Source organism: Clupea harengus, chromosome 8 (genome assembly GCF_900700415.2).
Source record: "Clupea harengus chromosome 8, Ch_v2.0.2, whole genome shotgun sequence".
NCBI lineage: Eukaryota > Metazoa > Chordata > Actinopteri > Clupeiformes > Clupeidae > Clupea > Clupea harengus.
This window is the reverse complement of record NC_045159.1, coordinates 23,043,543-23,059,714: the sequence shown is the minus strand read 5'-3', so window position 1 is coordinate 23,059,714 and position 16,172 is coordinate 23,043,543. Positions and strand designations below refer to the sequence as shown.

At 42.6% G+C, this 16,172-nt stretch overlaps 3 protein-coding genes across 4 annotated transcripts; 2 read left to right on the top strand and 1 right to left on the bottom strand.

Moving 5' to 3' along the window:
• The first annotated feature begins 1,132 nt into the window (after nt 1–1,132).
• Nucleotides 1,133–7,020, top strand: guca1d (guanylate cyclase activator 1d). 2 transcript variants are annotated; one of them, XM_031572368.1, is made up of 4 exons: nt 1,133–1,266; nt 3,356–3,505; nt 4,129–4,216; nt 4,434–7,020. In XM_031572368.1, exons 1-4 carry the CDS (start codon nt 1,141–1,143, stop codon nt 4,568–4,570), a joined length of 501 nt encoding a protein of 166 aa, XP_031428228.1. In that variant the 5' UTR covers nt 1,133–1,140; the 3' UTR covers nt 4,571–7,020. The 2 variants fall into 2 exon arrangements, with proteins under 2 accessions (XP_031428228.1, XP_012687788.1); XM_012832334.2 differs by lacking the exon at nt 1,133–1,266 and adding an exon at nt 1,697–2,088.
• A 746-nt stretch (nt 7,021–7,766) lies between these two features.
• Nucleotides 7,767–12,769, bottom strand: alg8 (ALG8 alpha-1,3-glucosyltransferase). The gene is made up of 14 exons (XM_031571244.2): nt 12,564–12,769; nt 12,107–12,185; nt 11,805–11,998; nt 11,606–11,712; nt 11,442–11,509; nt 11,123–11,249; nt 10,936–11,039; nt 10,623–10,743; nt 10,257–10,396; nt 9,373–9,512; nt 8,775–8,872; nt 8,298–8,370; nt 7,882–8,151; nt 7,767–7,801 (listed from the first exon to the last, which is right to left on the bottom strand). The coding sequence occupies exons 1-13, from the start codon at nt 12,650–12,652 to the stop codon at nt 7,917–7,919; spliced, it is 1,575 nt and encodes a 524-aa protein (XP_031427104.1). The 5' UTR covers nt 12,653–12,769; the 3' UTR covers nt 7,767–7,801; nt 7,882–7,916.
• Nucleotides 12,770–13,028: 259 nt separating this feature from the next.
• On the top strand, nt 13,029–16,107 carry ccdc90b (coiled-coil domain containing 90B). The gene is made up of 9 exons (XM_012832361.3): nt 13,029–13,623; nt 13,714–13,833; nt 14,042–14,145; nt 14,305–14,406; nt 14,624–14,665; nt 14,814–14,885; nt 14,995–15,048; nt 15,427–15,529; nt 15,904–16,107. The coding sequence occupies exons 1-9, from the start codon at nt 13,518–13,520 to the stop codon at nt 15,957–15,959; spliced, it is 759 nt and encodes a 252-aa protein (XP_012687815.2). The 5' UTR covers nt 13,029–13,517; the 3' UTR covers nt 15,960–16,107.
• Nucleotides 16,108–16,172: the final 65 nt, after the last annotated feature.

The following is a 16,172-nucleotide window of genomic DNA, read 5'->3' as shown; positions in this document are numbered from 1 at the left end:
TAAACGATGGTGTCTCTCATCACTTTGACTGGCCCTCTCGACAGAGCCAGAAGCTAGACTTGTTAAGGGATGTTTTAATGATTTCTAAGTGGGATTTAATGCTATTTTGTGAGTGTGTTGTATGTGTTAAACACTTTAAACACACAAATCCTAACAGATTGTTGAATTATGACCATAATTGGTGTGTGTGTGTGGTGTGTATCTGTGTGTGTGCGTGTGTGTGTGTGAGAGTGAGTGTGTGTGTGTGTGTGTGGCCTAGTACTATGGGGGAGGTGTGTAGCCATTCAAAATATTGGTCATTATAACAACATAGTGGTATATACTGCTCTCATCAGGATTCTTTAACATCTACTACCACACATCATTCTGGTTTGCTTAAGGGTTGTGTAGAAGTGGCTGTTTCATTGGATTGGTATGTACTATTATAATAGTAAATAATAATAATATAAACCCTTTTCTCTCAGGAGAATCACCTGACAATTAAATATCTCATTCAAAAGAGGCAGCTTGGGCAAGGACCACACGTAAACATCACACACACAAAGTGAACACAGAATTAAAAATACAGATCAAACCATGTGACATTTCTGAACATGCTGATTGTGCCCCTAGCTGGCCAGTCAGGGTGTGCTCAGACATTTTCAGTGTGAGTGGGGTTGGAGGCCATGCTACCCAAGCTCTGTCCCATTAGCCAGCGGCGGCACCCTTCCCATGTTAACACCTCCCTCCCTGCCTCTCAGCCCTGGCTCCTCTGTCTCTGTTTCTTTTGCCAGAGAGCAGGGCCGTTATCTCATTAGATGCAGTTATTTTCAGCGCCCCCCCCCCCCCCCCCCCCCCCGGTATCAGGGACCTGTGAATCTAAGAGTTTAGCTGCTCAAGTATCTCAAGTGATCTTCAGCCTCTTTGCTACAGCCAGTCCAGCTCTGCTCCCTCATGGTGCACCTCGTCAGGACGTGCGGAGCTCACACAGTAACCGCACGAGCAGCCTCTGCACTACCAGCCCCTGCAGTACCCCCCAACACACACCACAGAGAACCGGTTTTCCAGGAGTAAGCAGAAGAAGTGTCTTCACCATGGGGAACCAGCACTCAACCTAGACGACATCTTGGCGGAGGACATGCACGCTGGTACAACAAGTTCATGAAGGAGTTCTCCCTCCGGCCTCATCACGCTCTTCGAGCTCAAGGCCATCCTGGACCTGCAGGGAATGAACGAGACGCAACCAGCTACGTGGACCAGGTCTTCATCACCTTCGACATGGACGGGGTAAGGACAAGCATCTGCACAGGTAGCGTCGGCACAGGTATCGTCGAATTAAATATCTCATTCAAAAGAGCAGCTTGGGCAAGGACACACGTAAACATCACACACACACAAGTGAACACAGAATTAAAAATACAGATCAAACCATGTGCATTTCTGAACATGCTGATTGTGCCTAGCTGCAGTCAGGTGTGCTCAGACATTTCAGGTGTGAGTGGGGGTGAGGCCACGCTACCCAAGCTCTGTCCATCAGCTAGCGGCGGCACCCTTCCCATGTTAACACCTCCCTCCCTCCCTCCCTGCCTCTCGCCCTGCTCCTCTGCTCTCTGTTCTTCTGCCAGAGAGCAGGCCGTTATCTCATTAGATGCAGTTATTTTCAGCGCCCCCCCCCCTGTATCAGGGACCTGTGAATCTAAGAGGTTTAGCTGCTCAAGTATCTCAAGTGATCTCAGCCTCTTTGCTACAGCCAGTCCAGCTCTGCCTCCCTCATGGTGCACCTCGTCAGGAGCGTGCGGAGCTACACACAGTAACCGGCACGAGCAGCCTCTGCACTACCAGCCCCTGCAGTACCCCCCAACACACACACAGAGAACCGGTTTCCAGGAGTAAGCAGAAGAAGTGGTCTTCACCATGGGGAACCAGCACTCAACTCTAGACGACATCTTGGCGGAGGACATGCACCACTGGTACAACAAGTTCATGAAGGAGTCTCCCTCCGGCCTCATCACGCTCTTCGAGCTCAAGGCCATTCTGGACCTGCAGGGAATGAACGAGGACGCAACCAGCTACGTGGACCAGGTCTTCATCACCTTCGACATGGACGGGGTAAGGACAAGCATCTGCACAGGTAGCGTCGGCACAGGTATCGTTGGCACAGGTAGCGTCGGCACAGGTAGCATCGGCACAGGTAGCAGGTAGAAGGGTTGGGGCCCTTACATGGTGCCGATCCATGTAGATGTAGGCCTACTCCAGAATCTATCTGCAGTCTAGGCTATTATTATTTTTGGCTGTTACTGTTTTAGCTTTTTTCTTATTTCTGATTGCCCCCCTTTTACGCTGGATCTCCTTTTTTGCGCTCTTGTTTGGCACATGTGAAGTGCTTTTGCATGATATCTAAACATGCATTTGAACTTGAAAGGAAAGTAAGCTCATAGTTAACCGTGTACGTGTAATAAAGAGAGGTCAGGTCTGCCAAGTACTGGACCCTGTGAAAGAAAGCATGCCTATCTCCAAAACACTGTCTAAGTTGAATGTGCATTATTATGTACACAGTGAGACTGAGACGGTTGAGGCATTGAGATTATTATTAGTAGGCTATATCAGAATCTATATCTATCCAATCTATATGGACATCTCCACCGTAATTAGACATAAAGTGTAATTTAAGTTTGATTGTAAAGACAATTTCCACCTGGAAGGGTGCATTTTGATTTCCAAAGCGCAAGAGGTTTAATGGTTTGCCATTTTCAGCAGGTCTATAGCCTGTGAAAATCTGCTTGACCCTGTTCAGAACAGCTTAGTGGGGCAAGTGTGCTAAGTTAATTTGAGTCGGTCTGACTGAGGCAACTGAGGGTTAACATATTGACTCCGTTTTAACATTGCAATGACGAGAGCTATGGTTATAAAACCCTCTTGAAGGAGGGTTGCTATGGTTTATTTGGACATTTGCAACACAAATATTCCCGCCGTAGTGGATAGCCATGAACCCTGGGGTCTTACTGATAACTAGTCCAGACTTCTCAGGCTCTTCTCAAAGCTCGTTAACTCCACCATAGAGCTTGGGAAAAAATAGGGTTATGGAGGAGTGAATGTGCAATATCAAAACTACAAGCTAGTAAGACCACACCATATCGCTATCAGGCACATGTACGTATATGAGCTAGTAAAACCGATCGATAAGTTCCATGACTGTTTTTTTTTCAGAATATCTGATCTAGAACTGAGGGTTGCTGATCAAGGAATACTATCTTCATAAATAAGAAGGATATTGTACATTGCACTTTTGTTGGGCAGCTCTAGACGTAATTAATGCCTTGAGTATATCTCCGTCTCCATGATGTTATTAACGCCTTGAGTATATCTCCTTATCCAGGATGGTTACATAGACTTTGTGGAGTACATCGCTGCCGTCAGCTTGATGCTGAAGGGGGAGATTAACCAGAAACTGAAGTGGTACTTCAAACTCTTTGACCAGGACGGCAACGGGAAAATTGACAAAGATGAATTGGAGACCATATTTACTGTAAGTACTTGCTCTAGTGTGTGTGTTTTTTTCTTCTTCCAGGTATTTGACCTCCATAACCACAACATATATTCCGTAGTCCAAATGTGCCATGTTATTTTGGCGGCTCAGATGCCATTTAGAAATCACTCCTGCATCTGACCCAGATATGGCTCTGGTCCAGCTCTGACCATACCTGCTGCAGCTATAGGCTCTCTATAATGATCATATGAAACAAAATAATGTTTCTCTCTATTGAAGGAAGAATTCAGTTCAGTCATGGATTAAGTATTGGAAGATCAATTGTGTAAAGTAGGATAGGTTAAGCAGGAAACTGGAGAGGAACACTTAATCTGTGGCTGAACTAGTTTAACCCTTTGGAAAAGACATTGCTGTCTGACCTCTTTTAACTAACCCTTTTGCATGCATGCAGAGTAAGATGGAGAAATGACAAGTAATACCTCAGTGTGGCTGCATGCTTGTTATTATTTGTGTTGACAGCAGATTTTGTCTTCAGATGTAGAAACCTTACTGAATGTGAATAAGTACATTTATGGAGCAATTATGTGTAGTAGATATCATGGCAATTAAGAAGCTGTTATAATGAATGTATTGTTTTTTTTCCCCTTGGTTTCCAATAACAGGCAATTCAAGACATCACCCGAAACCGTGATGTTCTTCCTGAGGAGATAGTGGCCCTTATATTTGAAAAGGTCGATGTCAAAGGAGAAGGTACGATACTAATCACTATCATTTTTAAGTAAATGTCATCAATATCAATACAAAATAATTAGTATTACAATTACTATTGTTTACTAATCTGTCCATACACGTAAAACTTGCTTTTACACTTGTTCTTGTCGTGGCCACATTATTATAAAGTAGTCGATGCTGCGTTCAGCGACTCAGGGTGTAGCTGATAACAGCTGCTTTTCTCCTCCTTGTTCAGGTGAATTGACACTAGAAGAGTTTATCGAAGGGGCGAAGGGACACCACGACATCATGGACATGCTGAAGAACTTAATGGACCTCACTCCTGTTTTAAGCATCATTGTTGAGGCACGCATTGCGAAAACAAAGAAATAAGCCTCCCGCAGGGACGAGAACACTGGACAGACCTATGAACCAACCCAGTCCTCTCAGAGCAAGAAGAAACGTCTCTTTAATCAAATACACCACAAAAAACAATGAAGAATTTCTTTTTTATTAACTGACCACCTGTGGACTTAAGGCCATGGACTGTGGACTATGCACCTGTGCACACTGAGAATGATCCGAAACTCGACCCTTTTCACCCATTGACACCTGTAACAGACGTGGTGCTGTAGGAGTTCACCCAGCGCGTACCCTGCTGTGGGAGGAAGGTGTGTGGTTCAACCAAGAGGAATGATCTCTGCCTCTTGGCTGGAGCCCCTAGCTCACCACTAATCCCCTAATCAATTCACCTCAGGGAGAAGACTGAGCGCAACATGGAGGCTTTTTAAAGAAGGGCTCAGCACCGATGGGAACATAGACATGAGCGTTCTGAGCGCCTGGGGATTGTCGCCAACATGGCTGCTTATGTAACCTGCACGCATGCGAATGTACTTGAACACAGCATTTTGCATTCCTGAGACAACAGAATGATGACAGAATTCGGCAGAATGTTGAATTGGAACTATACCCTGTATCGGCATATGTTGCATTTCTATACTCCATATAGGTATAGGTTGCAGTTCTATACTCCATATAGGTATAGGTTGCAGTTTTAATACGCAGACAGCCCTACTCCCTTGTGATGCCCTCAGACAGCCCTGTGTACCTCTGAAGCAGGTATTTCAGACTATTGCCTTGAAGGTCATATTTCCCAAGCCAATGGGACTAGTCTGTAACCAACAACCTACTCTTAAAATGACTTAGTGACGTTAGTGAGGGGCTGAATGAATATCACATTTTCACTTTACAGCTTAGGACTAGTTCTGAGGAACTAGAAGCTATCCTCTGATTGCATGATGGTTTCCTAAGTCTGTATCACCTTTATTGAACAGGGCATGGAGGTTGAGCAGTTATGAAATTGCACAGCATAATTGGTACACACACCTATCTTCAAAAACAAAACAAACAAACTAAAAAACACAACAGTGGAAAACTTTGGATTTATGGACATGGACATGAATCAGAGCCCTATCCGATCAACTGAACATTTACAAGAGACTTGAGATCATCTCAACCAAAACTGACCACCCAGAACTTGATGACTAAGGCAGGAGTCTGTCTAATCTGATCTGAGGTCAGCGCTCCAGTGCCGCATCACCCCTTTCGTCTCATGCCTGATCTCTTAATCCCTTTAAGGACTTCAGAAGACTCAAGGGTATGTTGCTCTGCTGAGAGGGGAGCTGACCATGACCTGGTGGCTTTTTAAGGTCGGGCTGAGCAGGGCGCAGGTGCAGGAGAGGCTTGAGAGGGAGGGAGGGATTGCTGACCCCACTGGGGCTTTATGTCACCTGCCTGTGTGAGAACACCTGGACGAGGATGAGGACAGTCACGGGCGACTCCATGCAAGTGTCCATTTTGCGGCACATCCATAACCTTGACATACTGCCGTCATCTTTAGTGTGTAAATGAATGTAAATGATCTACAAACTGAATGTAAATTGAGGATACTAAGACTAATACTACAGACTAAGGCGTTAATTGAAGTAATGCAGATATGTAAAAACTGTCAAGTGTTATCAGTGTGAAGGCCCCATTTTCATTGGGTTTAATGTGAGTTTTCAGTCTTTGCATCCTTTACAGGTTCAATGCGTTACGGATGGACAGACAACACTGCACACATCTGCAGCATGGGAACCTCAGATTGTTGCCTTGAGTAGTCACATCACCCCAAACAAACAATGAAATCAGCAACCTTCCTCATCTCAAACTCATAATCGCCAACCCATAACGACTAGAAGACTGGATTATGAAATCAGCAACCTTCCTCATCTCAAACTCATAATCGCCAACCGATAACGACTAGAAGACTGGATTATGAAATCAGCACTTTAAACATCTTTATAGTAGTTACTAGGCAACAGAAAAACCTTCCCACGAGTCTCTTTTGTCTTGTCTTTGTCTAAACTCAGTGTGCACAGCGTACTAGGTGTGTAGGCATTCATCTCTCATCTCTTCACCACATATACTTTAGTTTCAGCTCGAACACTAACCATAGGGGTTTTCATTATATTACAGTAATGCGAGATTATTGCATATGCATCTTTCAGTTAACACCAGGATGACAACTGTTCAGCTAATCATGTGATGTACTGTATCCTGTATCTTTAACCGTAATGGCATCATGTTAAGTCACGTCAAACTTATTCTGACCGCTGATGATTGAGGAGCAATGGAGAGAGGTTTTATAGGCTTGTTTAATTTTTTGAATGATGTTTTTTTATATCATGGGAATTGCTGAATGACTTTGTATGAGGTTGAGAATGGGCTGTTTTTAAGGTACAGTGTATTTTCTTTATTGTAAATATATTTTTTAAATAAACCCCAAAATTAAAGTACGAAAATGTCTACCAAGAGATTTAAATTTGTAAGATATTAAGTCACACTATGGCTCGCTTCCATCCATTTTATAATCATGATTGTATTCATTTTTGGGTAGTATTTCTGGAGGAGGTTAAGATGGGATAGCTGTCTTGGGTGATACCTAATACATGTTGAGCTGTCAGCAACTAATAGAAATGTTATCAATCACTTAATCAGTCATAATGTTATGTATCAGCCAGGCTGTAATACCGTAAGCATAGCCACACTACCATACGGTTAGGACAGTTAATGTCAGGTTCACAGTAGCTATGTCCGCACTCACAAAGTCATTGCCAAATGTCACCTCACAGCTGCTAAATGTTCCCTGAAGGTTAGAAAAACAATGTAACAAAATCTGATTTCATGATCACTTTTTATTTGCTTTGCAAAGACAAGGTATCTGATGGTATAAAACAGGATAACCGTAGAAAAAAATGCTCTAGTTTCTATTTGGTCTATTTTGATTGAGGACAGTCTCAATCCTTTACCTGGACAGAACATCAGATCTCATTAGTGTAGTCCCAGCTGATCAAGCACAACTTGATCATTCTGACACCACTGCATTTACTTCTTGACAATCAATAATAAGTGCAATAGTAACTAGATATACTAATCCCTTAACCACGCACACACACACACACACACACATTCACATTCTCATGTACTCAGAAACACACACGCACACATACACTCATGTACTCACACACGCACCCACAAATTCTCAAGTACACACACACACGCACACACACACACACACACACATTCACATTCTCATGTACTCAGAAACACACACGCACACATACACTCATGTACTCACACACGCACCCACAAATTCTCAAGTACACACACACACACACACACACACACACACACACATTCACTGAGACTTGTCCTTGTGTTTGACCCCCTGCCCCCTGAGCAGAGACAGGTAGAGTCTGATGAAGGAGTAGGTGACTCCGAGGGCGCAGTAGGTAGAGGTGACCAGCAGGGGGATGAATGGCATGGAGCCCTGCCACGTGGTTAGTGGGTACACCCACTCACACAGCACCTCCAGGGGCACCAGGCCAGCGAGGTAGAGCCCCTCTACAGTGCTCAACAAGGAGCCCTCCTTACTGCAAAAAAGCCACACACAACAACCATCACACAGACATCAAAGGTCATCACAAGGTCACCGCCAAACATAGAGATGTCAGAGAATTGTGACAGAACACACGTCACAGGAAGCAGAGAATTAGGACTGAAGTAATAATTTACTGACCTGAGCAGAGTCTTCAATGACGTGAAAGTGAACAGCGTGTAAAGCACCATGAGAAGGACTTTGATAGGGAGCTCTGCAACAGGTAATAATAGTACGTTTGCATTTGTTTACTCAGGCTTTCACAAACACATCCACACTAATCAACAGTTCTCTATCAACATGTGTCACACCTAATATGATATAGGTCAGTGACATTATCCATAAAATAGGCTGGGACAGTTTCTTCAAACCAAACAGTAGCCAACTGACTTCACCACAACGCATTAGAGAGTTAAAACAGCTCATTAGTTTTGCGTAGTGGTTCCTGCTTTACAGTCTTAAGCTCAGTGGCACCCACAACCCACTGAGAAACAAGACTGAAGATTTGACACAGGTATAGACCAAGCAACATTCATGAATGACACCTTAATTACTTTCTCCTTTGTGTCTTTACGTGCTCTGTCAGTTAAAGGTGGCCTTCCGGCAGGTTCCACATACCTGCCGCAGTGAACAGGAGTGGCAGGAGGGAGTAGTGGCCAGTGGTGGTCAGCAGGAGAAAAGTCCTGGCGTCCTCTTTGCTCTCCACCGCAAGCAGACTATAACAAATATACACACGTAAGGCCCGTCCACACGGCCAACCATAACTATAACAAATATACACACGTAAGGCCCGTCCACACGGCCAACCATAACTATAACAAATATACACACGTAAGGCCCGTCCACACTGCCAACCGTAACTATGACAATAGCAATAACAATAACTGTAAATACTTTAGTTTTAAATATCGCTCTAACTTATAACAATGGCAAAGTCACAATGTACACACTATTACAATAACAACAATGTCGTTGGGCATCTCTTTCACAGACATTGTTTTAATGATAAAAAACCCATCCAGAATCCATCTAATTTTAAAGGCATCACATTAAAACATGAATTACATTTCTGAGAGGTTTTCCTTATAGTTGGTCAGTGTGGACAGTCATATCGTTATAGTTACAGTTATTGTTGGCAGTGTGGACAGCCCTTTAGACTATATGCTCGAAAGGATTTCCATGGTATTATTGTTTGCGGATAACATTTAGACATTACCTTAAAGGAAGTATGGCCATTAGAATGGCTTTCTCGTGTACGTGCCAGCCAAACATGAATGAGCCCATGGCACAGATGACGATGCAGCGGACGAATCCTCTGGCTCCACTGGGTCGGAACCATAAATGGAGCAGTGCAGGCTGGGGCCCAAATACAGAAACAGGTCAAGAATCTATGGGCAGCACCATTTCACAGAGACTCCTCAAGTGTCATAACATGTCATAACAATAAGAACGATGCTAAATTCACTAAACGTAATGTTAATGTGCTGTCAAGGACTTTCACTCTTTAAATAATTCAACTTAAGTTATTTCTGATCTGTTCTGCTCTTACATCTACTGCTGTCTCTTTGCTCATCACAGATATTACTACAGTAACTCCTGCTTTTTAATTTGTTTTTATTAATGCTCCCACTATTCAAGCCAACTCACATTTTTTTTTTTTTTAAGATTTATTTTTGGGCTTTTTGGCCTTTCATCGATAGTTTTAGTAAGAGTGGGACAGGAAATGAGAAGGAGAAGAGGCGGGGAGTGGACAGGAGAAATGACATCAGGCCGGAATCAAACCTGTGTCCTCCATGGGCATCAAGCCCGAATGTGGTCGGGGCTACTGGTTGCGCCACAGTGCCCCCCAAGCCAACTCACATTTACTCACTCACAAACCTGTTCTACATCCGGCGTCAAAGGCATTTGGTACTCTGTGGCTACTTAAACACATATACATCTAATAAACGTCTCAGCATGGCCAACTACATTACAGTATATATTTATTAAACACCTAATAAATGTCTCCCACTGTGCAGATCAGTGTGGTCAACACATATATATAATATATAATATATATTTATTAAACATCTAATAAATGTCTCCGCAGTATTAACTCACTGTTATGGACACCACTGTGCAGATCAGCGTGGCCAGGGGAGTGACTGATGGTAGAACCGAATGCTGGAACTCCTGAACCAGCCCTCCCGTCATGGACGCCTTGGGGAGCGTGTCAACATCCAAAACCTTCAGCTTCACCCCTTCAATGAGCAGATGGGAAATACATTTAGTCATTAGTCAATACATTCAACTCTACCCTCTGCTCTGTAAATAAATAAATAGGAAGTGCATTCATGGCTTCATCTTGACTGAAGCATTAACCTTGTATTCAAAAACGTTTAAAAAGCTGCTTATCAGGTAACCCGTCAGTCAGGTTACACATTACCCTCAGTAATGTGGATTTTAAGTTACTAATGCGGAACACACCTAGTATGGATAGAGCTTTGTCAGCTACATTGTAGAGAGCCCATAGGTTGGGGGCCCAGTAGGCGTGACACAGTCCTCGTTTAAAAGGGAAGAGCCTGGAGACGACTTGAGGCAGCTGGCCCTGGGAAGGTAAGGAGGAGTCAGGAGTTACGACTAACCCTGAAATCAAATGATAGATCTTCATTGACTGTGTTCTGCACTGTAATGCATGCATTAAACTGTGGAATTCACTTCAAGGTTCACGGTGTGACTGACACAAGATAAACCTTTAAAACGTGGTGTTCGTGTGCAAACCAGCATACAGCACACTAACCATTGCGATGAATGGTCCAAACGACAGAGCAAAGACAGACAGGACGATGGTGCCGAGAGCAGCTAATCGGACCACACTTAAGCTTCTCCATTTTATTGAGCCATCTGAGAAGAAAACATTAAATTAACACATACGGGCATATAAGAATGCAACATGAAGCACATACAACATTTCGTTTTGAGATTACCTGAATTATTTGATGTGAAGCAAAAAGACCTCAACAGGAAAATGCCATAGGCAGGTGCAATGTAGAGGAAAATATGCTTCAGATTCAGGAGGATGGCAAAGAGAAGGGCGCCCTCTAGGTGTCTACTCTGGAAGTAAATAAATAAAGAGCGCATCAAAGTCCTGAGTGCATTCATGGCTTAATCTTACTCTTGAAAACATTTTTAAAGTTGATTATCCGGTCACTGTCTGTTCTGTGAGTTCAAAATATATCACACAATCAGGCAATGCAAAACTAGATTCCCAGAATGCTATAGGTTATAATAACAAATGAAACTTACTTGACAATGTCTTGCGATGGACAGAAGCAATATGCCAAACAGGAAGCCATTGTACTGAAAATGAATGTCTGTGGGAAACACTCAGGACAATAGCACTGCACTAATAACCGCACAATGTGGACCACGAAAATACACAGAAGCACCCAACTACTCCTCAAGGATACGATCAACAATCAGAAGGCCAAAGTTCCACACCAACAAGGCTGCCAAAGCAAAGGATGGTTTTCCGATAATTTCTTTCGCTTTGTTATCTCCCACTGTTTTACAGCACCTGAAATGATATTCCAGATGTCAGAAGATATTTCCCATTCCCTGATAGACTGCTGTGGAGGAACGTGAGATGCTATGGGCAAAGATACTCACTCTCGTGCTGCATAGAAAAACACCAAGTCCACAAACATAACCGAGAGCCTCTGAAACAGAATGGTGGCTGGGCTTGCATAGCTGAGATTTTGAACAACCAGCATTTCTTTGTCAAAATATTTAGCCACATGCGACAAGCAGTACTCAAACCAAGCAAAGAAGGGTGGATAATCCAGGGTCCATTCTGAGGTGTCCTGTAAATAAACCAGTCAGTAGGTCAATGCCTAAGGACACAAGATAACATACAATTTAGTATATTAATCTATGTAGGCTATTAAACCCACCAAAGCATAATGCATTACCTCAAAATACCATTGTGACACCGGTAGACTGTGTGTGATGGCAAGCCAGTTTCTGTGAACCTCGAAGTCTGTGGAATGACTAAATCAAGACAGACACTGCATTGATCATTTCTGTCATCAACATGTCACCATAGGCATCGTCATTATATTCCCCATTCATTCGGTTATACTCGAAACAGATTAAGGTTTATGATGATCCAAAACACCAATACCTTTACGTATCATTTTTTAGCGCCACAAGATAATATACGTTCAGCAAAAGATTTTGTACAAACATGCGCTCCAAAACAAGAAGTCTGGCCACTTTAAAAAGTTAGCATATGTATGTAACATTAGCTAGCTACCATTACAGCCAACTGCTTTAACATTATTGTCGACTCAATAATGAGCATTACTGACAGTGAAGACGACAAATACTTTCTTCCAAAACATAAACTATAGAGAATATTCCACTTACTATGTGTTTATTAAAAGACACTTTAGAAAGGTTACCCCTATTGCTAAGGCAGGAAACCATCCTGACAACTCAGACATGGGCGCTGCCATGACAGTCTGATGACGCTTGGAGCTTGGGGCTAGTTCTCGCCACTGCTTACGAGGCTTACGCTCGCTGCTTAGTGAAAATGAGACAAGAGAGTAAAAAATGTGGATATTTTAAACACCGATGAAGTGATTTAGGACTGGCCATTTCTAAGGAAACATTAACACTTTGCATGAGCGATAATTTGTGTCATTGTGTCCATAATTATCCAGCAATGATGGGTCAAGCGAGAGGGTATGGATGATAGATTGCGAAGAACTTGGAGGGTCATGACGTAGACGAACATATCCCTTACACTTGTGGAAGGAATATAAGATAGATTTAATGGAGGGAAATAATGTTTTTGCATACGTTGGTATTGGTATAATTGGGAATTGAGATAATTGTGTTGTGTCTTGCCTTTGTTTAAAATATTCAATTGATTATTACTATGATATACATGCGTATGAAAAGAACCGCCCATATCCGGAAACAAACTGGGTTGTTGAGATTTTGCAAAAGGACTCTGGGTTGGACAACTTGAACTTCAACGATCAGGTCGTTGGTGGTTATAAGTTCTGATTCTGCGTAAACTACTCTCCTAGGCAGAAGTTAAGTCACTTCCTCCTCGCTGGGTGACAGAACGCCCTTCCATTATTGGTGTGAAAAACGTCCCTTTTGGAAACTTTGCAAGCCTAGCTGCCTCGACAGCTAACGTAAGCCTGGTGTCAGCAGTCACACTGGTCTAGCTGGACCTTTTCTCTCTTTCCTCACGTGACTGAAACACACAGACAAGGGACGGTCACCGACAATTTGACAACCTGACGTCGGAAGGACTGAACTAACCCTTGCTTTTCCTTGGGACTATCTGGTGCTTCTCAATAATCAGTTATGGCTGCCCTTAGACGTTTAGCAACTTTGCTCAACCCATGTGGTAGATGCCCTCAGCGACATCTCCCAACCGGCATGCACTCTCAGTGGCGTCCAGCAGGGGAAGGTATGTTGTCATCACAAGCAGTAAAAGTTTGGATTAAGTTTTGAAATCTCTGTCCTGTAAATTCTCTCACGCCTTCATCCGCCCCCCAAGGCTTCCACACAACTATAACTGGAAATGTATTCGATGTAAGGAAAGTTGAGTTGACACCCTTGGAGCAGAGGAAATTAACCTTCGATACTCATGCACTGGTGAAGGAATTGGAAAGTAAAGGTAAAAATCATTACATGCTGTGCACACTTGAAAATACAAGTCCAGTTATTAACAGTGATCATTATTCGAGTGGCTCATCTGACTGAGCAAGATGATTGTAATACTAAAGTCATGGGTTTGAGACCCTCCCTGCATTGGACTGTAGTTGCGTAAAATTATATTATCTGTTGAATAAACAATGCAATATGTTATGCAAATTGTTCTTAAGGGTTTGAAAAGGGACAAGCAGAAATTGTTATTGCAACACTGGTGACTCTGACCACAGCCAATATGGATATTGTTTACAGAGATATGGTCACAACAGCACATCAGGTATGATGCAATACACACACACACACACACACACACACACACACACACACACACACATACAAACAAACGCATGCAAGCAAACCAGGGCATGCATTCTGCCTTGATTTTAAATCTTTACAAAGATTTCCATGTGTGTCTACCCCTTCTGTCGCCTTCCAGGAAATTGCTCTTCAGCAAATCATGGCCCATCTGGACTCGATACGGAAAGACATGGTGATCCTGGAGAAAAGCGATTTCGCCAACCTGCGGACTGAAAATGCGGTATTGAAGCGTACCTCATTCTAACTTAGAGCAGTTTTATATGTGTTAAAGGAGACATTTAGATGTAATCCAAAGTGGCAGTACAGGGAAAGTGTTTGTGGAAACATGGGGTAGTCATCACTAAAGGTAGTTATTTTATATGAGGGACATGCTTACACTTACTGAAACATCCAAGTTGGAGTTTGATTGAACTTTAACTTACTTTTTCTTAATTTAGAAAATGAAAACAGAACTTGAACAAATCAAGACCAGACTAATGGTGAGTAGGAAAATTTCATATAAGTTGATGCTGTATTCCCACCGTAAGACTAACTGTAAAGTACTAATGTACTCTGTATTCCCACAGTAAGACTAACTGTGAAGTACTAATGTACTCTGTCAATGAGCAAATCTCACATGTATTCCAGGAGGAAAGCAAAAAAGTCAGAGCGGACTCCAAACTGGATATTAACCTGGAGCGAAGCAGAGTGACAGATATGGTAAACACGGAATGTAGTAATATTCAAGAAGCAAAACTGGATTTTATTGTAATTTAATCGTCTCCATGCGTAGGGCATTTGGTCAAGATGTCATATTTATCTGTTTCAGTTTACAGAGCAGGAGAAAAAACTCATGGAGGTCGGCACAGAGTTTCAGAAGAGGGTAAGACTTCAGTGAACACCCTCAGCTTTGCCTCAGAAAGTTGCATCAGCCATGGAGAAGATCGGAAGACCATTGTCAAGCACTGGGCTCTGTAAAGCACCTCGAGACAATTCTATTGTTTTGGCGCTATATAAATACAATGGAATTGAATTGAATTGAATTGAAAAGAGGCCTAGTCTTTGGTTGTATTGATTGTTGGATTACCACCATGTTTCCTCTTGGCCTCTGGTCATACATGCATGTAGATCGAGCGTAGACTTTGAATGTCTGTATTTTCACTTTGTTGAATTGTGTGATGAGGCTGAGTTGCTGTGGTTTTTATTTTCCTTAAAGTGTGTTAAAACTGTAATTTCTTTTACGTTTTTAAAAACGGCACAGAACTCAGATGTTGACCGCAGTACTATGGAAACCACCAAGAAAATTGATATTCAAGTAGCGTCTCTGGAATCAGTGAAGCTGGACACCATCAAATATCTTGCTGGTAAGAGAGTATGATGAAGTCTATCTACAGAGCCCCCTGAAAGTATTCAGACACTTAAACCACACTTACAAATGAGTCTATGGTGTTATATATAACAAAAATTCAAAACATTTTCAAGAAAGACACCCTGAGCTATGATATCAGGTCACTATTCAATATACATATTGGGTCTTTGAACCCAAACTGATAAAACCAGGTCGATAAGATGGATGATATTACACAAGAGGTAAATAGTGTATCCTTTTACAGTAGCTCTGCAGTAAGTCCGTAAGTTTACATCAACAAGTTTATTGTTAAGGTTAGCAGTCCTGGTTAGCCTCAGCAGTCCTGGTGATCCGTCGTGACCGATTCTGTGCATTGTTCATGTTTTCCAGCCTGTTTATTCTCCTGTTTGGCCATCACTCTTGGATTCTACCGTGTCTGGAAGTAAACTACTACGCCTTCTCTCCATAATGCAGGCACATAGAAAATGCTTTGTTCACGTGTACATATTATTTTGTAGTTCAAATGGATTTATGTGTAAATAATGTTGCTTATGAGCATGAAATCGTTTCTGCAATTAAAAGTCTTGGAGAGCATGTTTGTTGTGTTTATTCTGACAATCAGAGAATGTGCTGTGTCTGTGGTTATGGAACACTTAAGA